Here is a 23,167-nt window from a genome sequence, read left to right on the forward strand (position 1 = left end):
AAAAGGCACGTCACCTCGACACACCTAAGCTTCCACCCCCGTGACTGGGGAACAGGTTCCGGACGACGGGCCCGTGTCATCGGTTCTCAGCGCCCCATGCAGCCCCACAGGACGGGACCTTGAGCCGTATGCCGGGTGCCTTTCCCTCCAAAGACCACACACATTCCGATCGCCATCCCAGCATTTGTTCTTCTTTGCTGATGGATGCTCACCCAGAACGGTGGGTGGAGGGAGGGCGTCAGCTGACATGAGAAACCAGCCCCGAGCTGGCAGTCCGAATGCTGGAGCCCAAGCACCGCGTACCGCCCAGCACCTTGAACAAAAGCACGACGGCCACGCCATCCATCTGCAGTGCAAAGCGGTGCCACCAGCGGCCATGCTGCCACACACGCAAAGCCTCAGCCGCCACAACTGCGCCCTGCAGGGGCTGCACGGGGTGGTGGCTGTGGGAACCTTGAGTGGGCGTCCGCAGCGCGGGGGGGCCCCAGTACCCACGTGGCGACTCCCAGAAGCTGCCTCCCCGCGACCCGCACCACGGCAGAGGGCCACTGTGTTCCCCTGCCCCACACGGTTCTCCCCACCGCGCGGCAGGGAGCCCGGTCCCTGCTGGAAAGCCAGGGTAACCAACAAGGGCCCCAGCTCTTCCTGGGCCCCTCAGTGCCGAAAGCAGACATTGTCTGTCGAGGACAAACCTGCAGCCTGTGCCTGCCGCCCACCTGGTACATCTGCCGCTAACAGGACATGGGCCCCGCCTCGGCATCTCGAGGCGCAGGGGACGGCACATGAGAGCCGCGCGCATGGGGCGGGGGCGGGGACAGGTGCCAGCTGATGCCCGCTCTGCTCTCTGCTTCCTGACCACACGCAGGCCTCCCTCCTCCCACTGCACAGGCCAAGGTCCACAGCACCCCAGCCTGCAATCATGACCCGGGCACATTTAGGCCACTGCACAGGGAAGAGACCAGCTCACCTTCCAGAAATCTTCTCTGTTGGCCCACAACAAACGCTTCCATCACAATCGGGAACCAGTCCTGGGCCACTGTGGTGACGGTGCACTCATTTGAAACCCAAAGATGCATGAGGTTAGGTACACACCCTCTAGAGCCACCAGGAACCCTCCCCCCAGCACTGCACACATAAGGTCTCAGTCAGGCGGCTCTACAAATCTCACTTTAAGAACACAGTGCTGGGAAAAAGGAAAATAGAATTAAATCTAGCCAGGATACGTGTTTTTGTTGATTGTCATTGAGAACACAACCCTGTCTAACTTCTAGATTCAGAACCCGGCCCCGGCAAGCCCCCAGGCACCGTGCTCTCACCCTGGCCGAGGTCGGCGCTTGGGCCCCATGTAAACATACCCATCAGCCCTTGGGCCACTTCCCCGTCTCCCATCCAAGTAGTCAAGATCTATTCCCATGGCAGACAGAATGCCGCCTCTCCTCTCAGAGCATCAGAGATGAACTATCAATAAGATAGCACTGGCATCTTGATAAAATTTCAAAAAACTGTCCATTTTCATTCAAACTTCTAAATTCCCTTTAATTTGTAGACTTAACCACAGAACTGTCTTGATTTCTATAAGAGTGGATCCCGGGATCCACGCCCCTCTCCTCCTGACTTGGCAGGCCGGCTGGGTCCAGGTTGAGCCTTTTCTTCCTCAACGGCACACAGGCTCCCCATCCATCCCCAGAAGGGACGAGGCCAGAGAAGCAGGGCTGGGAGGCGCCCGGGCTGCGACACTAGACAGGGCATGGACTTGCAGCATGGCAACGAAGACGATAGTGGAGATGAAGAAAAACGCAGACACAGGAGCCTGACCCTCTGTCCTTGTTGATTAAAACTGTTCCGAAAGCAATTCACACAATCTCTGAGAGACGGTTTCTCTACTCGTCCGCAGCGTGAGTCGGTACATCTGAAACAGAGGACACAGCAGGTCAGTGGCGGTGCCAGGGCAGACGCTGCGGGGCCAGCCCCGCCCAGCGGCCCCTCAAGGCCCCCTGCTCAGCCCTTCCCTGGAGGCGCCCACTGTTGACAGACTCAAGCACCGAACACGCTTTCAGTGGCAAAAATAAAACAGTTTGACAATAACAAGTGCTCGTGTGCATGTGGACCAACTGGAACCTTCATGCGCGGCTGGTGGGCGTCTGAGACCGCATCGCTGTCAGGGCAGCAATGCTGACCGTGCCCGGACCCCATGAGCCGGCAATCCCACCCTGACTGTTCCCCGTGTGAAATGAAAACACCGGCTGGTCGCACCACCGGGGACAGGCGCCACCTCTTCCCGTTCCCAAGCGGTCCGTGTCCTACACAAAGGCATGTCCGGATGTTTGCAGCAGCCCTATTCAATGCCTCCTGAAACAGGGGCAGCCTGATGTCCATCGACAGGAGGGCTGGGCAAACTAGCGTGGCACCTCCCCGCAAAGGAGGGCCACATGCTCCACGAGGACCCACCGTGGACACGGCAGCAACACGGTGACTGCTGGAGCCCGGGGCCAGGCGGGCCCCACACTGGGCCACACGGCGCTGCCTCCTAGGGAGGCCGGGGCTGACGCGGGCGTGCCAGGGACTTTCTGGGGCAGTGGAAATGTTACACGCACCAACAGGTGGCGGTGGTTACACAGGTGTACACATCTATCGAAACACATAAAACTACCACATTTGGGATCTATCTGCATATTTCACTGTGTATGAATTACACCACAGTAAAAAAAAAAAAAAAAAAAAAAATTTAAGCGTATTCAGCGATTCCCTCAAGGGGCTTGACCTGGGCTTGCAGATTCGGCTCCAAACGCAGTAAGCATCCAATCTGGGTGGTTTTGGTGTGTATGATACCGGCTCCCACAAAGTTTGCAGGATTAGGATCGACTTCCTCTAGGAGTGCAGAACCAAAGCCAATAATCTGTGGGAAGAACCGGGAGAAACAGGAGCCCCTTGCACCGGCGCCAGCAGAGGTGGAGGGTTCTCCGAGGGGAGAACCCGCCAGCCTCCTCCGAGGGCTCCGGTCGTGTCCCGACCCTGGGAACGTCCACAGCAAGACCTTTACCTTGGCTTTGGTGATCTCTGTGTCCATTGGATGCTTCGCCTTGAAGATATTCTGCACTTCCTGCTGGGGACTGTGGGAAACAGAGGCCAGCGCGGGTGCCGTCAGCTGAGCCAGAGCCGAGGCCCCCCGCCCATCCGGGGGCACAGGGCGCCACTCACTTGCTCAGCTGCTTCCAGCGCTGGAAGAAATCCTGAGAAGCCATTTCCGTGGGCTGGAAAAACTTGTTGAGTGTGATAGGCAGCTTCACAGACACATTCTGAAAGGTTCCCCCATACCTGTGAGCAACACAGAGGCTCGCTGGGAAGAGTCCAGGTCCCGAGCGTGCCACCTCCAGGGCACAGAGGGGCCGCGTGCAAAAGGCGGGGCGGAGAGATCTGGAAGGGCAGCCCGGGGCTCCAGGGAGGCTGGTCCGTCTCCGGCGCACCGTCATCGATGGCCGAGGACGTCGGGGAACGTGCCCCCGCCACCCCCGGCCAAGGCTGCCGGGCTGGTCGCACCACCGGGGACAGGCGCCACCTCTTCCCGTTCCCCAGCAGTCCGTGTCTTACAACTCCAAGTTTAAATCATGTGGGTTTTTTCTTTTTTCCATGAAAAGACTAAAAGAAAACAGTGCGCCTACGGAATGAAACAAAAATTCTGCACGTCTAATTCCCTATATTTTACAAAGTACACTATCTGCAGGTCTCTGTATACTTCGTATTTGGAAAGGTGCTTTTTCAAAATTTAACCTTACAAATAGCCAACAGGGAAGGCTGGTATGCACACTCTACCACAGTCACTGAAAGATGGCAGGAACGAGCCGAGAAGCAACGCAGACACGTCACAAAAAATAATCAAACCGGCGCGTGTGCTCAGAGTACAACACGCAGGGGCTCACACACCCGATGAGGACCTGGCGGGCCCACCACCCTGCAGCTGACCTCTGGGGCAGCAGGCCGGGCAGCGCTGCGGCGCGACAGGCCCTCGGTCTCTGGCCTGAAAGCTCTGGGCCTGGGGAAGAAGGCCCCGCCCACCCGGCGTCCCAGACCCCGGGCACCCTTTCCCTCCCCCACTTCCCACACCCCCTGTAGCAGACGCCGGAGTGTGCACGGCAGGTCACCCCTCGGTCCTCACCACACCCCCTGAAGGAAGGATGCAGAGGTCCCGCGTCACAGCCACGCGCCGGCCCAGCCTGACACCCCCGCGTCCAGCAAGAGCGGCTGGTGCCTCGGCCGGGGCTCCCACCTGAACTGGATGTTGAGGACGGGCGCCTCAGTGAAGTCGGACACGCACTCTATGTTGACGGCCTGCTGCACCTGCGCGCCCCCGTCCACAGTGGGGTCCACGGGCTTGGTCTGCAGGCTCAGATGTGCGCGTGTCAAGGAAGCTGTGGCGACGCTGGGAACACGTGCTGAGCCCCGTGAGCCCCGAGGTCAGAGAGGCTCCAGAAGGGGCCCGGCAGGAGTCGGCGCTCACATCCTGACCTCGGACGAAACCTGCCGTACGTGTGTTTTTAATGACTATCCCGAAACATTTAGCTTTAACGGTCCACGTTTAAAACGTGCTTATCTTAAAATAAAAATAGATCTGGCCTGTAGTAAGGAGGTTCCTGCTTCACACGGCTTTTCCAGGGAAGGCGGCATCCTTGGTGGTCAAGCTGGGCCTCCTTCTCCCTCACTTTACCCGGGCGGCCCGTCCTCACGGGAACAAGACACCTGGATGGCAAGGCTGACAGGCTGGAGAAGCTCACGTCCCAGTTCTGCCGTTTATATGGGACTGTCTCCGGTCGCAGCTCGTCCCAGGTGGCCCATCACTCGCTCTGCCTGGGCAGCAGCTCCCTGGGAGACTCCCCAAGGAGACCAGAGCCCCAACGGATGTGGAGGCCGGAACAGGCCTGCATGAACTTCACCAGCGTTATAAACAAGCAACATGAGTGTGGGAAGGTACCCCGAGGCTGCAGTAACAGCACCTGGAAACGTCCTCCTAGTCTACCCTCCACCCGCTTCTGCCAGGGGCCGAGGGGCAACGGAACCAAGGATATTGGCCTGGAGGTCGTCCGAACAGATGAGCGTAGGAGTAAAGCTCAGGAACTGCGTGGAGGTCTTATTACCGTAAAATATGAACATCCGGCCTAGAAGGAAGCAAAGGAGCTTGTTCCCACGACACGCCACAGCCTCCTGAGCTGCACGGAGGAAACCAGAGCCCCCGCCCCACACAAGTGACGCCCCGAGCCCTCGGCCTCGGCACTTGGGGGGCTCGGAGCCAGCACAGCAGAAACCGCCACACAGACCTCTGTGAACGTCTTTACGCACTCAGAATTCAGAATGGAACGTGAACTTCAAATTTCCTGAAAAGGACCCACAGGTGGGCATGCCTCTCCCACAGCCTAAGAAACACCACGGCTCCTGGGTGACGCCACCGTGGCCCGGAGTCTAACCCCTTCATCAAATGAGAAACCAACACCTCCGTCCGTCCTCAGTGAGAAGGAGTCTGAGGGGCCCTGCGGGGCAGACGCACTGCCTTCCCACCCTCCACTCGTTTCCGCAGACAAGGCTCCACGATGGTGCCAAGAGGGAGGCGGGGCCAGCAGCCCAAAGGGCCCCTCGGCAGCAGCCCCAGTAGTCAGTGGGCATAATTTTGGGGGGCTGGGGGAAACAGAAGGCTTTTTTTAAAAATGTGGTAAAACATACAGTATACAGCCTGCAATTTACCGTCTCAGCCACTTCTAGGTGCACGGGGCAGGGCACGAAGCACATTCACATGGTCGTGTTACCTTCCCCACCATCAACCCCGGAACGTTCCGTCTTCCCAAACGGACGCTCTGTCCCCATGAACACTCACTCTCCTCCCCTCCCCCACCCCGGGCCCCACCGTCTACTTTCTGTCTCTATGGATCCGACTCCTCCAGGGACCTCCTGGGAGTGGAATCAGACAGCATTTGTCCTCCTGTGACTGGATTATTTCACTGAGTGTAATGTCCTCAAGGTTCACCCTGTGTAGCCTGTGTCACAGTTTCCTTCCTTTTTAAGGCTGCGTAATGTTCCGTTGTGTGTTTAAACCACATTTTGTGTATCCACTCAAATGGATGGACACTCGGGTTGCCTCCACCTTTTGGTGACTGTGAACGTGGGCGTGTGAGTACCTGTTCCAGTCGCTGCTTTCCTTTCAATTCTTTTGGGTAAATACCCAGAAGTGGGATTGCTAGGTCATATGTATGGGAGTTCTATTTTTAGTTTTTTAAGAAACCTCCAGACTGTTTGCCACAGCAGCAAATACATCCCCCCAGCGCACAAGCGTCCAATTTCTCTACGTCCTCGCCAACACTTGTTTTGCTTTTTATAGCAGCCGTGCTGATGCGTGTGAGGTGGTACCTCGACGGGTCTGATTGCATTTCTCAGACTATTAGTGATGCTGGGCACCTTTTCATGCTCTTTTGGACATCTGAATGTCTTCCTTAGAGAAATGTCTAAGACTTTTGCCCATTTTTTAACTGGGTTGTTTTTCTGTTGTTGATTTGGAGCCCTCTATATATTCTAGAAACTAGACCCTTTTGAGATACATGATTTGGAAATACTTTCTCCTCATAACTTCTAAGAGAAGTTTTCATTAAGTAAAGTAAAACACGTACCTAAATTCTGCCGAAACTCAGACTTCAGTCCAATCTGAAGAAGCTGGTTTTCAAACAACACACCATTATTTTTACAGACAAACCTGGGGGACAAGGGACAGCATGAGTCACTCAAAGCCACCCACCCACCGAAAATACCAAGATCAGTTTTGAAAAAGGGTTTAAAGAACACGAAGACCAGAAAAACCTCTCTGGGACATGAGGGAAGGGAAAAGCAGCAAATATTCCAACGAACACCATTAAAAGCGCCCGCTAGAGATGGGAGGTAAGCTGAGAGGGTGACTCGGCGCACCCAAGGAACGACCACAGGAGCAGGTCGTCTGCTTTCCGTGAAGGTGCTGCCCAACCGTGAACAGCTTCCACCGACTCAGGACATGGGCGCCACGGCAAAAGCACACACGTCTGTTCAGGTCGGCCCACGGGCTCGGCCACCTGACACGCCACCGGGGCTGTCCGCAGGCCACGCACACCCAGGCCCACACCCAGGCGGCCCTCCCCGCACCTCCCGTCCTCCCCTCCCCTCTCCCCCGCTCCCCCTTCCCCTGGTGCTGGGAAAGCTGGACAGCTACGTGGAAAAGCATGAGCCTAGAACATCTCACACTACATACAAAAATAAACTCAGAATGGATTAAAGACCGACATGTAAGCCTGAAACCATAAAACTCCTAGAAGAGAACACAGGCAGAGCACTCTTTGACATAAACCGCAGCAAATATTTTCTTGGATCTGCTCCTAAGGCAAAGGAAACAAATGCGAAGATAAACGAGACCTAATTAAACTTAAAAGCTTTTGCACAGCAAAGGAAATCATCAACAAAACAAAAAGACAACCTACTGAATGGGAGAAAATATTTGCAAATAGTAAGACCAATAAGAGGCTAATTTCCAAAACATATAAACAGCTCATACAGCCCAATATCAAAAAACCAAACAACCCAATTAAAAAACAGGCAGAAGACCTGAATAGACATTTCTCCAAAGAAGACATACAGATGCCAACAGGCACGTGAAAAGATGCTCAACATCACTGATCATCAGGGAAACGGGGATCAAACCCACAAAGAGACAACACCTCACACCTGTCAGAATGGCATCAGCAAGAAGCCCACAAGTAACAAATGCCGACGAGGACGTGGAGAAAAGGGAGCCCTGGCACTGTTGGTGGGGATGTAAACTGGTGCAAACACTGGAGAACAGTATGGAGGTTCCTCAAAAAACTAAAAATACAGCTACCACATGACCAGCAATTCCAGTCCTGGGTATATTCAAGGAGAATGAAAACACTAATTTGAAAAGATACACGCACCCCAATATTCACAGCAGCATTATTTACAAAAGTGAAGATATGGAAGCAACCTAAGTGTCCGTCAGCGGATAAGTGGATAAAGATGTGGTATAATATACAATGGAACACACACACACACACACACACACACTCACTCACTCAGCCATAACAAAAATGAAATTCTGTCATTTGCAACATGGATGGACTTGGAGGGCGTCATGCTAAGTGCAATAAGTCAGACAGAGAAAGACAAATACTGCATGCTGCCATTCACATGTGGAATCTGAAAAATAAATGAATATAACAAAGCAGAAACAGACTCACAGATATAGAGAACAAACTAGTGGTTACCAGCAGGGAGAAGGAAGAGGAGAGAGGGAAGACGGGGTACGGGAGTAAGAGATACAACCTGCTATGCGTAAGATAGATAAGCTACAAGGATATATTGTACAGCACAGGGAAATACAACCACTATTTTGTAATAACTTTAAACGGAATATAACCTAAAACAGTTGAGTCCCTACGTTGTACACCTGACACTAATATGATGTTGTAAACCAACTAACTATACCTCAGTTTAAAAAAAAGAGAGTCTGTTTTCAGCCAGAGATGGACAACCAGCGGCACTGCAAACCTGCCCTTCCCCAGTCATTTCCAACAAGCAACAGGAAAGACGAATCAGCGTGCGGGGTGAACGGAGAGAGACTGGAGAAACTAGACAACCCAAGAACTCGTCCGTGGTCACAAAGACGGAGGATGAGCAGCCGCTCCTCGGAGACAACAGAACTCACACCCGCTCTCCTCTCGGAGGGGGGGCCCCCCACCTCCTGGCCGGATTTAGATCCGCAGAGACAGGGGGACACAGAGCAAGCAGGGAAAAGCGACAGGATCCGCGCAGCAAAGCGCGGCCAAGAGCAGTCCAGGATTTCGCCTTCCAAGTGGGGGAACGGGGCCAAGTCGACCGCACGCAGGACTCTGCTGGCCCACAGCAGGGGTGTGAACGTCGGGACACCGGTCAGACAGAGGTGACAAGGATGGAACGGGTCAGCGGAGGAGCAGGACGCGGGCCTTGGAAGCAGACCCCCCAGGACAAAGCAGTGACTGTGAGCTGAAGAGCGTTTCTTCAGAACAAAAGCTATAGGTGCCTGGAGGGCAGACACGGAGCGTGATCAGAGAGCCCAGGGGCACAGCACAGAGAGCAGAGTACAAGCGTCCTGCAGGGCAGGCGCAGCCCACAGGAGCAGAGAGCACGCGGGGCGCCCGCCGCTCCCTCACCCGCCCAGAGCCTGAGCCTCCTTCCTCCCTGAAGGCAGGGCGCCCAGGGCGCAGGCCTGGCGGGGGGCGGGGGGAGCCCCTGTCCTCGGGACGCAGGAGGCAGACTACCTGGCGAAGTTGTCCTCGGAGCCGGGAGCCAGGGGAGCGACCGCGGAGGGTGAGTCTGAGAAAACGTCCACGAGCAGCCCGCCGGCGGAGGGTGGCGGTCCGGTGGGCACGGGGGGCGCAGCGCCCAGCCCCAGGAGGTCTGCTGACGGAGACGGCGTGGACTGGAAGAGAGGGCGGGGAGGGTCAGCGTGGAGCCTTCTGGGCAGCACGCCGGGCAGGCACAGGGCCTGCGCCCCCCGCACCCCGAAAACAGGTGTCTGGCTGCAGAGAGAAGCCCGCGCACGTCACTGTCAACCATCTAAAACAGTCTGAAAACATGAAAGGAGTAAAAGCAAGCAGCTTATTAGGGTGCATCCTTAATCATTTCTATGTTCCATTTCGTTACAGAGAAAAAGCAGATAAAATGCCTGCAGAACAGGGTTTTTTTTTAAAATAATTGCTTTTTTCGTTGTTTTTTTGTTTTTTTTTTATTGAAGTATAGTTGATTTACAATGCTGTGCCTAAATAGCTGCTTTTTGATCCGAGGCAAAAGACAAAGAACAAAGCCAAAGCCCTTCCCAAATCACTCTCCAGACTCACAGGAGACACAACAGTGCAGTCATCACACGCTCACTCCCCAGACGTCCCCCCACCGGCTGCACAGAGAGCTGGCGCCGCCCCTGCCAGGGCATACACGTTCCAGAAACGTGCAGGGTTCTGATGACCATGAGGATCATGTCGTAGCAAGAACCAGGCCTGTGAGAACTCATCTGGAATGACTCTTAAATGTCCCACTGGACCGTCCTGAGGGCAAATATCCACTTACAGTCACCTGAGGCTACATCCGAGAGCTGCTTTTCGTCACTGCAGTGAACATCTTGCTCGGTTTTACGACACACTCACTCATCTTTCCAGGAACGCAGCCACGCTGGCAGCCACGCTGGCAGCCACGCTGAGAGCCAAAGGAGGCCAACGCCCTTTCTTTCTCAGGAGTGTGGATGCACCCACCCTGGGCACTGGCCAGTCCGCCCTCAGGCCATGCTGAGGACGTACACGCGGGAATCATTACGTTAGCATAAATAACTACTTATTTCCCTTTTATATTTAGAGCACTGCACTGAATTTCTAGCAAAATCACACGTGTAGGCAGATGATCTTCTGTATGGATTCCACGTTGAGACAAAAGAGGCGTCACAGAACACGTGTCCCGTCCCGCAGAGAGGACGTGGGCCTGAGCCGGCTGAGAGCTCCGCTCTGCGTGCCGGGCCCTCCTTCCCGGGGCTCCAGGGCAGGCAGTGCGCCAGGCCCACCCTGCGGCCGGAAGCGGGCGGCTCCGGGTGCAAGGGGCTCCTGGGTAGAGCGGACAGGCCAGGCCGGGCTCCCCAGGAGAAGGGGAGGGGGCCCCAGAGGAGCTGTCGAGCTTCATCAGAAGCTTCTGCGCCGTCGGGAAGAGTCTGGATGAAACGGCCACGGGGGCTCTTGGCCCTGCACCTGGGACGACACTCCCGCACACACAGCCCCTCACAACAGCCTCCTGCCAGCGAGGCCATCGTCGGGAGCCTGGCCACCCAAGGTTAGGAGCTGCTCCCGGGGGGCCCCGAGCCTCCTGTGAGTGACGCGAAAAAGGCCTCTGCCTGGGCCACAGAACCCGCAGCCTGACGGGGTCACTGCACCTCTGCCACCTACTGCACAACGTCTCCACTGGTTCCCGAAGAACAGTGCAAATGCTTTTTAAAGTAGGAAAACCCTTCTGTCCCGTTAAGTCAAACACAGACAGACAAAAGCAAGGCTGCTCCTTCGGGAGGCCCCGCTAGGACGCCTGCTCCCTCCCCAGACCCCACGTGCAGGCTCCATCCTGCAGCACTGGGACCCCCCGCCTCTTCTCAGGACTCGGGGAGACCCTCCCCAAGAAGCCGGCCTGGCACCCACTCCGCACAGGTCACATCCGCTCGAAGCGCCGCACACCACAGGGCGCAGGGCGGCTCCGGGCTCCTCCGCCAGCCCAAAGCCCCAGGAGGACTGGCGGCCTCCCGACACCCACCCTCAAGGCGCACAGACAAGCACCCCGAAGCCACAGCTGAGCTGAGCTCCCAGGAAGGCCACAAAGAAAATCACCTCCTGGCGTGACCTGTGAGCCTAAATAAAAGGCATTCTGGCCAATATTACACAAAGTAAAAGGCATCACAGGTTTTCTTGTAAAATCCAGACATCTCAATGCCACTTTGAGGCGGGGCCTCCCTTCTGAGTTTGAAGACAGGAGAAAGAAGACACCAGGAGGAGAATCCCAGCCAGGAGGGACCCCAGCCTCTGTTCTGTCCTGCTGCTTCTGCCTCAACTCCCCAGCCCCGTCAAGGCCTCCCCCCTGCCCCAGCTCCCTGAGCCGCGAGGACAAACGGGAACTCACAGCCACAGGGCCACGAAGAGCGCCCCTGGAGAGAAGGTATCAGGGCTCAGGTGAGAGGTCCCAACTGTGACGGGGCCCCAAGTCAAGGGCCAGGCCAGGGCTGAGCACAGGCCACACAGCTGAGCTGAGGCCCCGGGGCACACAGGGGGATGCAGAGCCGGGCGAGCGGCCCCCCGCGGAGCACCAGGACCCGGACGCGAGCGCGCTCCAGACGAGCAAGCCACCCGGGCCCCGGGTTGTCCGCACGCGGGCACGCGCCGCCCTCACAGAGGCCGCCGGGCAGTGCAAGCAGCCCCGTCCACGGCGCTGGACCGGCGTCCTGGAGGGGAGACACAGCTCTCCAGGCTGCCTCCCGACGGGCCAAGCGCAAAGCCCAAGGTCCTCGGGAGCCGCGCGCAGGGCCGCGGGGGCTGCTGCTCAGCCGGGCTGACGCACCTGCTCCCCGGGCTCCCTCCAGCGAGCCGAGAGAGGAAACACAACTCTCCAAACGGCACGTTCCCCGACGAACGCCAAAGGACACGTTCTCAGGGCATCGTGCGCGAACAGGACGCGCGCTCTGATGCGCTCACTAGTGAAAAACCTCTGAGGACAGCAGGAGGCGGGTCCACTGGAAACCAGCGAGCGGCACGGGACTATACGGCAGTCGTGCAAGAGACGGGTGACCACGTCTTCTAAATCCAAAGCCGAGGGGAGACGTGGGAGCTGACCGCGGACCCCAGACAACCATCCGACAGACACAGTCTGGCCGACAGACACAGGCGTCTGGGTCAGCCCGCCCCCCAACGACAACAGTCCAGGGTCACGGATCTCGGGGACCAGGTGCCCCAGGAGCTCACACAGGGTACGGCCCTCAGGAGGCGACCCACCGCGGCGCTGGTGCTGGCCGGGGCGGGCTCGGGGCCCCCGTTGACGTCGGCGCTCCTCTCCCGCTTGGCCTCCTCCAGGTCGGTCACCGTGCTGGGGCCCTTCTTCTTCTTGAGCTTGGCCAGGATAGAAGACTCACGTTCTGGAAACGGAGGCATCTCCTCCAGGACAGTCGCCTGGGGGGAAAGGAGCCCTGGGTCAGCGCAGCACAAAGCCCCATGGCCCCCGGCCCCCAGACAGGGCAGCCAAGGCGAGGCGGGGGGGAGAGAGCAGCGTGGCGCACCAGGATGTCGGTGCTGGCGACGGTGCTGAGCCGCAGGTACTCGACGGCACGCTGCTGCAGCTCCACGTCGGCGTTCTTCAGCTGGCTGTCACTGCGCAGCACGTCCTGGATGGTGCCCTTCACCTCCGGGAAGAGGTTCACGAACTTGATGTAGGTGGACAGCAGGAGCGCCCTGGTGGGGACGCTGCACAGGTGGAACTTGGAGTGCAGCAGGTGGAGCTGGGTCAGGGGGCTGGGGGCACACGGGGCACGGCGTCACCGCCCCGCCCCACGCCCCGCCTCACGCCCCGCCTGGCCCGCCCCGCCGGAGCCTGACCCCCGCGCGTCCCCGCCGGACGGGGAGTGAGCCCACGCTCGGCCAGAACCTGCGCGTTCCGGCTCCAGGCCGAGTCCAGGCTTCCCTCTGAACAGCGCTGGCCATCGGCCACGCCTCCTTTTCCCCCAGAATCCCCGCGTTCTGTACAGTCAACCAGAGTGGACGTGCCCTCGCTCCGGGCTGTCCTGGGGAGCTCGGGACATAAGCTGGCCTCTACTAGGCCATCGGGTGAGAACCAGTGGGCACAGGCCCGGCACTGGACGCGGGACTCCCGGCCCCCGGGTGACTCACCTGGATCTTGGGTCTCCTGCTATCAAGTTCCCAAACTCCCCTAGGATGTAGCCACCGACTTTGACCAGGTTCTCGTGGCACGCTGGGGCCTGCAGCGCCTACGGAAGAGCGTGTGCGGTGAGCCTGGTGCCCAGGCAGAGGAGGCACCGGTAGCGCTCGGCCTCCGGAGAAAGCCACCGAGCCGCGTGACGAGCCAGGAGAGCGGGCTCAGGCTGCCTTCCCGGGGAGCCTGCTGAGCCCCTCCCGAATGCACTCCCCGCCCCATCCTCCCTCCTGGCCACTTCGGCAAAGGAATCAGTAGCAGGGGAGCCCCACGGGCAGGGCCACGGCCGACCCCACCCCTGAAACGAGAGCCGCTCCCAAAAACTGACGCTTGGGCCCTGGGCAGGGGTGGGGGCACACGGCCCTCGCCGACGGAGACCGCGAACCCCCCGCGGCGGCCCCACGCTTGCTCTCGGACACACAGAGGCCAGCCCGAGGCCCCGGCCCGGGCAGCTTGCTCAGGAGGCCGCTCGCTGACCGAGAGCCTCCCACCCGGGGCCGCCGTGTTGAAATCAGGGAGAGAGGGCACTGAGACTCCAGCGGAGGCAGGAGCAGTGCCGGAGCCCGGCCTGCGGGAAGGCTGGCGGGGGCGGGGCGGGGCCACACCTCAAACACCGTCTTGGCGGCGTAGCCCTGCACGTCGTCCCGGTTGATGACGATCTGGATGACGCGGTACCACACCTCCTCGCTCACGTAGTCGCCCGCGATGCGGATCAGGTTCAGGATGGTGTCCACGTACCACGTGTAGTCCACGGCGTACTTCTCCGCCAGGATGGCGACCTTCAGCACCTGCAGGGCACGGCCACTCAGGGAGGGCCTCAGAAGGGCCTGAACCCACGCCAAAGCGACCCCCACTTCTCAAAGGAGCCCGTAAGTCTAAGGTTCCAGGAGCAGACGTGGAAGGACGCGTCGAGGGAGAACAGGCACAGCTGCAGGAGGCACGGCGAGCCCCGCTCGCCCCGCCCGCCCCGCCCACCCGGCCCGCAGCCCAGGCAGCCCCGCTGGCAAAGCGCCGGCCGCGCTCACTGGGCCTCCTGCTCCAACAGCCCTTCTCACCAGCTCCCCAGGGCACCTGCTCCGGGCTGTGGAAAGGAGACCCCTCACCTCCCCAGGGTACAGCCTCCTCCTGCACTGAGCCTGCCCTGAGCAGCATCGGCCGCCAACCTGGAGCCCGGCCCCCCGCGCTGCCGCCCTCACGCCCACCTTCCCCAGCGTGACCTCCTGACCGCACCCCAGAGGCCCCATCCACCTGCTCTGCACACCCTCTGGCCTCCAAGTCGACCCTCCGTAACGACCCCAGAGCGTCGTTCCAGGACACCCGCCTCGTCACCGCCCTCGGCTTCGAGTCCTTCGAGCCCAGAGCTGGCCCCAAAGCTGGGCGCTGGGGGCCCCTCACTGCCACGCCGGCCTGTGTCCCCGCTGTGCCCGCCCCCCACGCACGCCCTGCTCCCTCTGTGCTGAGCACCTGCCTCCCGGGACCTCCGCACGGGAGGGGGAGGGGGAGGGGGAGGGCCTCTGCAAAGTGATTCTGAAAGACTGGAAGGCTCCACTGAAAATGCTGATAAAAAAACTAAAGCAAAGGACTCTTCCATCCAGTATGTAGTAGACTCTCAACAAAGGCTGTAAGGAAGTACCTCAGCTGAGACACACAAGCATCGGTGCCGGTGACGACACAGAGGCCGCCAGAACTCACAATCTCTTCTCGGATAGAGTAGTCGGCCGTCTCCAAGTAGCTCAGCATCTCGGCCACGATCTGCTGGGCGTTGCTGCGGTCGCACATGGCGTAGAGGAGGTCCACGGCCCGCTGCCGCACGCTCACGTCCCGCTCCGTCTGGGGAACGAGCACAGAGCCAACAGCCACATGAAAGGAGCCTGGGCAGGGAACGGTGGCAGTCCGCTGTGACACATACCCTCCCACGGTCCCGAGCCGGGCGGCTCAGGCACACCCCCCCCCACCCCGTCCCGATGCTCAGTCGAAGCTCTCCTCACTCACCTCCCAAATCCAGGGCCCCGAGAGCCCCTCACTTGCCACCCCACTGCCCCCCTCACTCCGGCACTCGGACCAGGCGGCTCTGGACCGGCCAAGATCACGACCCCGCTCCATCCCCAGAGGGTGGGTCAGAGGCCGCCCGCTGTGTGGTCACAGACCGGCCCCTTCCGCGTCGCCTGAGAGCCTGTCCCCGTGCTGACTCCCAGCCCCACCCCAGACCCTCAGAAACAAGAGCACAGCTGCTCCCCAGCACAGGACAGCACGAGAGGCACTGCCGTGGGCCCAGCCACAGGCACGGCAAGAGCAAGTCTTTCTCATCCAGACAGTGACTGAAAGAGACGCCAAAACCACCCAGGAGGAATTCGAAACACCAGAAAGCGAAATTCCAAACCTTTGTACAGCCTCTTGTTCAAAACACACACCAAAAATGTCTATTAAATACACGCAAACCCAAAGGAACAGGGTCAGACGTGTTCTCAGCAGTAAGCCCAGGACCAAGACAGTGGGTTCTGTAGCTTCCCCACCCGCCTTCAGTTTTCTAACACGTAGGAACGCAGTGGATGTGGTTGTGTCTGACCCTGAGGAACCAACCCTCATTAGAGCAGAAGACCTCAGCTTGGCTCTTCCAGCTCTGGAATTTCAATTCCCTGGAAAAAGCAAATATTCTTCTGCAAGGAGTGAGTTTTCTCGGAGACATGGACAAAATATTTCATCCTTCTACCAAAAAGAACAGTTTCTATTGATCCTAATTTTCATTGCGACTCTGCTCACGTGCCTGGCCCAGCGGGAGATGCCCTGTGTGGTCGTGGTCTCTCGCGGGCAGAGCGCAGAACCGCCCGGGGACGCACGCAGCCGGCCAGATCACCCGGGGCCTGAGAGCACGGCCCCAAGTGACCGCGGGACCCCACCGGTAGCTCATGAGTGACAGCATGAGTGACACAGGGACAAGGCGCCCCCGTGGCCAGGCAGCCCCCAGAAGGGCACACTTGCCTTCAGGGCGTTGATGACCGTCTCGATGTGTGTCTTCACGGCCTCGTGGGAGAACTCGGAGCTGGCCAGCGTGCACATGCTCTCCAGGGCCAGGTAGCGCAGGTTGGTCTCCCGGTGCTGCAGGAACTGGCCCAGCTGGTTACAGGCGCGGACCAGCAGGTTTGGCTCGCTGTGCGGACGGGAGAGGTGGGTGGGCAGGGGTCCCCCATCAGCCTAGGCCGTGCCACATTCACGGCCACCACGGCCTCCCGGGACGCAAGGCCTGACGCTCACTCTGGTTGGTACCACACAAGGACCCGCGCCTTGCATCCCCCAGAGCATTTCTGAGTGCATCTGCAGAACCCCTGACTCCAGAGGGTCGAGGGCAGCTGAGACCCTGAGCCTCCACGCCAAGCTGGCGGGGCGGGGGCGGCAGGCGGACCCGGCTTTCACCAAGCCTCACCCAGGGGTGGGCTCTCAGCCAGAGAACCCGCTTGGCCGACAGCCGGACAAAAGCCGCGACACCAAGAGACAGACGCACAGACGGAGATGATATAAAAGAGGTTACTGGCTATTTAAGTACCGACTACATGAAACTTGGCGTAAGTCTCTGCTCGCTCTTTACTCTGCCCTCTGAACACAGTTAACAAGGACAAGGAGGCCCCTCCGAGAGGGAGAGTCTTGTTACGGGTGCCCAGCCCCATGGACCGCAGAGCTCACGCAGCTGCACCCGGCGGAAGCGCTGCAGGAATGCGGGGCCGCAGGAGCACCCCCCCACCCCCTCCCCTCCCTCCCGCTCCCCCTCCCCTCCCTGTGCCACCTCCACACGCTTTCCCACCACAGCCTCGGACCAACAAAGCCTACAGGACGCACGTGCTCCCGCCGCATTCCCAGGTGGCCCTGGGAGCAGCGGGTCAGGCAGGACGCCCAAGAGAAGCAGGGGAGCCCTCTGGGGGAAGTGAGACCACGGCAGTCAAGCTCACGGTGTGGAGGACCTGAGGCCAGAGCGCGCGCGGGGCAGCTCAGAGCACGGCGCCCTCAGGCCCGCCAGGGAGGGCGGCGCCGGGGAGCAGGCCGCGGGGCCCACCTGTCGTGGTGGATGACGAGGCTGATGGCCTCGAAGAGCACGGCGTTCTTGGCGTTGGAGTGCTGCACCTTCTTGGACTTGGGCGGCTCCTGGGCTTTGTTCAGAATCGTCTCCAGGCACTCGGTGAGGCGGCCTCGCACTGCAGGGTCTTCTGGGCGAGACAGACAGACGTTGGCCCGGCTCCCCTTGGCCCGCACGGCCGCCCCACCTGCGTATTGGTACCCCTCGTCTCACAACCCCAAAACGAAGGGCGAGGACCCCTACTCAAACCGTGTGGCTGCTTAAAATAAGAGGATTTGACAGCCAGGGTAACTACACAAACATTTTAACACAAATAACATATACAAGTTTTTGCTGAAATATAGATTATGTAAGTCAAGGAAAATAAAATCTCAGAGATGTGGACAAAACACATGATATGAAAGTTTGAGGGAAGGGGGGGCAAAAAGTTTTTTCCTCTACTTGCTATTACCAATAGAAATAGAGAAAACACTATGAAGAGCAATAAAATGGAAAGAAAATTTTAAAGTTCTAGTCAAACCAGAAGAAAAGAAATAACGGACCAAAAAAAGACTAAGAAAGCAATAAAAATACCAGAACTCCAGAAACTGTTGCAGCACATCTAAGGCACCTACCCAACCACCAGCTGCTCAGGGAGGGCAGGCCCTGCGCACCTGAGCGGACGGAGGGCAGGGCCCCCAAAGCCGCCCCGGGATGGGGGGCAGGGGCCTGAAAGGAGGAGGGTGATGAGATTCACCCCCACCGGGGGTCGGAGTCGCCCCAGGTCTCGGAATAAAGGAGGCAGAGGTCAGTTCCACGGAGAGAACTACTGCCGCAGGGGAGACGGGGGCGGCCGGCGGGCGGGAGTGGGAGGCAACGGTGGGGTCCCGCTCCCGCTCCCACGCGAGGGCTCTGCCGCAGGGTGTGTGGCTCACGCTTTAGCATAAAACAGACTCAGAATGGAAAGTTACTGGAATTTAACAAAGACATACCTTGTACAAACACAAATGAAGATTAAAATGTAAAGGTTACAACAATAAAACCATCTTTGTAGAGGCAATTTGGAAGTATTGAACACAAATTCTCCGGTGCATTCTTCAACCAGGAAATTCTATTTCTAGATACCTATCATACTAGTCAAACGTAACGTTTCAGAATAAAACAGGAACATAACAATATCCGTGATGTGTACTTTAAGGTTACACAGATCGTTAACAACTTAGGATGTAAGGTTTCGAACAGTTTCCAGAATTATTCATAAAAACAGAGATCACCCCAAGCCGTACCAAAATTGTGATTTCTCTACCAGCTGCCGGGGAAAGCCAAGAGCCATGGCAGCATCACAGAAAGATCCAGAGAACAAGAGCCAGCACCGGAGAGGACTTTAAAGATAGCAAACAAGAGACCTAACCCTAACACGCTGCCGTAAACCCCTGCGGAGAGGCCTCTGCTGCACGCTGTCACCTGGGGGCGGGTAGCACTGCAGCAGCCTCAGAAGTTTGACTGACAGCCAGGGAGCCGGGACGAAATAGTACGTGTAATCCTGGAGGTCCGTGGAGGCCGACGTCACGATCTGCAAAACAGCACAGGGGATGAGACATCGTGGGCAGGTGTGCTGAGAGCGTGTGGCGCACCTGTCTGTGTCTGAGGGGCAGGAGCACAGCCGCCCAGGCCCCAGGAGGAGCCACTGCGCGATGACGCCCCTCCCCCGCGGGACACAAACCCTGGGCACCGGACCCTCGAGAGCGCCACAGCGACCCGGCCCTCGGTGCAGCGTTCTCGGAGCCTGGACCGGGAAAGTGCATTAAACGCAGAAGGGAGGCATTCGGTCCCGGCCCTGCACCCACACCGCCCCGAGCACAGGCCCCGCCGCGAGCTGCCCAGGCCCGAGAGCAAGCGGCCTTCCATCACGCTGCCACCCGCCTGTCCCACACAGTCTGGGCAGGACAGACACCCCCTCAGCCTCCTGGACACGGGACTGTCCCTAAGGCAGCACACGCCCACCAACACGCAGCCCGGCGCCTCCCCACGTCCTGCGTCTGGGAGCTCGGAGCAGCTCCTGTCACAAAGCTCGCAGTGGAGACACTAGGTCATGAGTGACCTGGGACGCGGCCACTCCTGCAGTGGGTGGGCTCCAAGCCGTGTAAAGCACTGACAGGACCAGCAGAAGCGGGTGCGGGCGCACCGAGCGGAAGGAGGACCGCGCCACCGCGTGGACACAGCTGGCCAACAAAGGCTGCCTTTCGAATGCGTCTCATGCAGCGAACGCCACACTTAGAGACAAACTTACAGCTTTAAATGCACACAATGAAACAAATACAAAAACAAAAGCATTGAAGAATTCATCTCAAGGGTTCGGAAAGAGACTAGCAAATTAACCCAAAGAAAGTAGAGAAAACAATAGAGATATAAGCAGACAGTAATAAGGTAGAAAAATCAAAATAGGACCAACAAAGTCAAAAGAAACTCTTACACACTTGATGAGATTAATCAAGCAAAAAATGAAAAGGGCAAATATCCAGCGTCAAAATGGAGAAGAGAGACCTCAATATGAAGCCGACACACAGAATAACTTCCTGCCAATATGTCTGAATATTTACACAAGTTAGCAAATGTCAAGAATTGAATTTGAATTGAATGCATAATTAGAAGTTGTCTCACAAAGAAAACCCTAAATTCAAATGGCTTCACCAGTTAATCAATGATAAAAATGTTAGCAAAGATATAGAAAGGAATTTCCTTAATGTGGCAAAGAGAAGGAACACTGACAAAACCAGCCTACGTCGTACTTAACAGTGAAACATCGTAGACCTTCCCTTCGAGAGAGTAGAAACAAGACACCAATCATCTCTCATGTTCAACACTGCAGTGGAGGTCCCGATTGGAGCCATAAAGCAGAAAGTATAGACAAATATGGACTGGGAAAGGAAAAAAACTGTCATGGTCCACAGACCACATGATGGAATACGAGGAAGACCCAAAGCAATCCACGTATAAATTACCAAAATTAATAGGTGAGTTTGGCAAAATTGCCAACATCAAGAGCAATATACAAAAACCAACTGTGCAAACCAGCATACGCTGTTGTATAATAACATTTATAGGGTATCACTGAGAACAGCATTTTTTAAATAAAGTATATAAAGACAAGACGAATAAAAAATAAAAGAACCTCTACTCGAGAAGTTGAAACATTTTTGAGAGAAATTAAAGATTAAGTAAATGGAGAGAAATACCATGGTCATAGATTGAAAATCTCAATACTACATAGATTTGAATTCTCCCAAAACTGACCTACAGGTTAAAGGCAGCCCCAGTAGGATTCTGTTGAGTGGGGGAACACTGGCCCCACGAGGCATCAAATTAACCCAAAGTCACACCACTGGTGCAAAGATGTACAGAGAAACCAAGGGAGTGCAGCACAGACCCAGCTGCTGGTGTGGGACCAAGGGGCAGCGCAGAGTCTGCGGGGAGAAAGCAGCACCACACAGAGACAGACACCTGTCCCAGGTGGATCGTCGACCTGCACGCGAGCCCTCAGAATAGGGAACAACTTCAGACATTTAAGGACACAAAGGCATTAACCATACAGGAAAGGATTAGTTAAGCCTGACTATATTAAAATGTGGAATTTCTGATCATAGAAGACGTCATAAGAGACTGAAATGGCAAGTTACAGAGCAGGACAAGATTTTTAAACACAGAGTAGGCTGAACCATACGAAGCTGGCATTTTTGTAGATCAATAATGGTTAAAAGTCGGCAATTCTGTTTGGTTCAACCCCATCTAACCAACAAAGTGCTCACATCTAAAATATATAAAGGGGACTTCCCTGGCAGTCCAGTGGATAAGACTCCTCACTTCCAGTGCTTCCACTGCAGGGGGCCCGGGTTCGATCCCTGGTCGGGAACTAAGATCCCACACGCCACGTGGCGCGGCCAAAAAAATAAGTAAATATAAATGTAAAAAGAAACACAAAATTAAGGTAAATTAACAAAATAAAACAAGAACTTCTATAAAACAACAAAAAAGACAACGCCATGGGAAAGTGGGTGAAAGACTGGACAGGCTCTTCACAAAAGAAGGTATTCCAAGAGCTAGTAAACGTGCAAAGCTGCCCAGCTCGTAGGTAATCAGGAAAACGCAGACCAGATCACAACGGCGAGAGGGCGCCCAGCGCTGGGCGGGGCCAGGCTCCTCACAGTCACCTCCGGGGGAGGGCTAAGTGCTGGACAAGACAAGGCACAGGCGGGCGGGGCACAGACGCTGCACGGCAGCAGGGACCAGCCATCGGCACTTGAAACAATTCGCCAACTTCACGTGTCGAGCAAAGCAAGCCAATCACAAAACAACATATGCTGTGTGATCTTGCCACACAAAATTTAAAGCGCAGAGCTGAATGCAGTTTGAGGACGCTCCCTCCCCACAGCGGGGCCAGGGGCTGAGCCGCTCTGCTCTGTGCACTCTGCCGCGCGAACAGGGCACTTCTGACAAAAAGGTCAAAAGAAAAGCCGATCAGCTATTAACCAAGACACGTTTCCACCCGTGAACTTACAAACTGACCCAAACATCTTGCATTCCAAAAAGTACATATATTACTTAAAGAAAATAACTAAGACCAGAACCCACCGAGTTCCGTTCCCCTCGACGGACTTACTCTGCTTAACCTGGAGACGGCCAGAGAGACAGAGGTTTTAAACTCTTCCGGGTTCTTCTGTGCTAAGGTGGTGATGAGGCTGGCGGCGGCGGTCACCACGCCCTGAGAGGAGACACACACACATTTAGACGCCAAAGCTCCTGACGACACCCTCTCGTTTTAAACTCATTTTCTAAACAGAACTTTAAACTCAGAGGAACAAAGGCAGAGGCAGCCCAGGGCCACCTCGGGCCCACTCTGATCAGCTCTCAATGTGCTTAGAAAGCGAGGTGCACACATAGGTTGTTTTCTTGTTCTAGTTTCCCTCTGAAAACTGGGAAATCCAGCACCCCTCTAGCCCAGACCCTGCCTCGGTGAAGGCCAGTGCGGGGCAGCGGCTCGGGGCCCCAGTCTCCACCCACCCATCGCCTGCCTCTGCGCTCGCTGCCCCGATCTAGATCATTCCGGGTGGACACACCGTGTTCAGACTCACATGAATCTTTACAACCCAAAACTGAGATCGTGTAAAACAGCAACTGAAAAGCCCATTCTTCCCCATTTTGAAGAGTGGTCCAAGCCATGTCTCTGCCCTCTGTCCTGGAAGCACCACCGGGCCCGGAGGAGACCCGACCCTCCCCACGGAGCCCCGCGGCTCCTGGCCTCAGCACACGGGGAGCTTCCACGCAGCCCAGGGGAGTCTCTACCGACGTTCTGGGACACTAGTATTTACTCCCAGTAACTCACGTCTCCTGGAGGGAGACACTGGCTAAGTAGAGAAGGTCTCTTGCAAATATAAGAAAGAAAAGACAAAACGAATGACACCCATTGACAAAAACGGGTGTAAAGATGCCAACAAAGCTCCCTCGAATCATCACATAATCCCCCCAGTCCCTCCCCCACCCCCACTCCTGAGCAGGTGGGAGAAGGCGGCAGAGTTTCTGCAGCGAGGCGGGGTCAGGCCCAGCACCACGGCGACCTCACCAGAGGCCGCC

At 57.1% G+C, this 23,167-nt stretch overlaps 1 protein-coding gene across 4 annotated transcripts in view; it reads right to left on the minus strand.

The window, feature by feature from the left end:
• Positions 1 to 1,509: 1,509 nt before the first annotated feature.
• AP2A2 (adaptor related protein complex 2 subunit alpha 2) overlaps positions 1,510 to 23,167 on the minus strand; it is a 63,203-nt gene continuing 41,545 nt past the window's right edge. The window contains exons 6-22 of one of the 4 annotated variants that reach the window (XM_061202295.1): positions 22,197 to 22,298; positions 19,004 to 19,112; positions 17,540 to 17,687; positions 16,474 to 16,642; positions 15,187 to 15,324; positions 14,100 to 14,282; positions 13,452 to 13,549; positions 12,845 to 13,076; positions 12,564 to 12,737; positions 9,315 to 9,475; positions 6,648 to 6,730; positions 5,059 to 5,150; positions 4,265 to 4,386; positions 3,199 to 3,315; positions 3,041 to 3,110; positions 2,762 to 2,896; positions 1,510 to 1,909 (exon numbers count right to left, since the gene is read on the minus strand). In XM_061202295.1, coding sequence (XP_061058278.1) covers positions 1,832 to 1,909; positions 2,762 to 2,896; positions 3,041 to 3,110; positions 3,199 to 3,315; positions 4,265 to 4,386; positions 5,059 to 5,150; positions 6,648 to 6,730; positions 9,315 to 9,475; positions 12,564 to 12,737; positions 12,845 to 13,076; positions 13,452 to 13,549; positions 14,100 to 14,282; positions 15,187 to 15,324; positions 16,474 to 16,642; positions 17,540 to 17,687; positions 19,004 to 19,112; positions 22,197 to 22,298 — 2,211 coding nt within the window. In that variant the 3' untranslated portion in view covers positions 1,510 to 1,831. Of the gene's footprint in view, positions 1,910 to 2,761; positions 2,897 to 3,040; positions 3,111 to 3,198; positions 3,316 to 4,264; positions 4,387 to 5,058; positions 5,151 to 6,647; positions 6,731 to 9,314; positions 9,476 to 12,533; positions 12,738 to 12,844; positions 13,077 to 13,451; positions 13,550 to 14,099; positions 14,283 to 15,186; positions 15,325 to 16,473; positions 16,643 to 17,539; positions 17,691 to 19,003; positions 19,113 to 22,196; positions 22,299 to 23,167 lie in introns of all 4 variants that reach the window. The other 3 variants (XM_061202293.1, XM_061202294.1, XM_061202292.1) reach the window with 3 other exon arrangements.

Source organism: Eubalaena glacialis, chromosome 10 (assembly GCF_028564815.1).
Source record: "Eubalaena glacialis isolate mEubGla1 chromosome 10, mEubGla1.1.hap2.+ XY, whole genome shotgun sequence".
NCBI lineage: Eukaryota > Metazoa > Chordata > Mammalia > Artiodactyla > Balaenidae > Eubalaena > Eubalaena glacialis.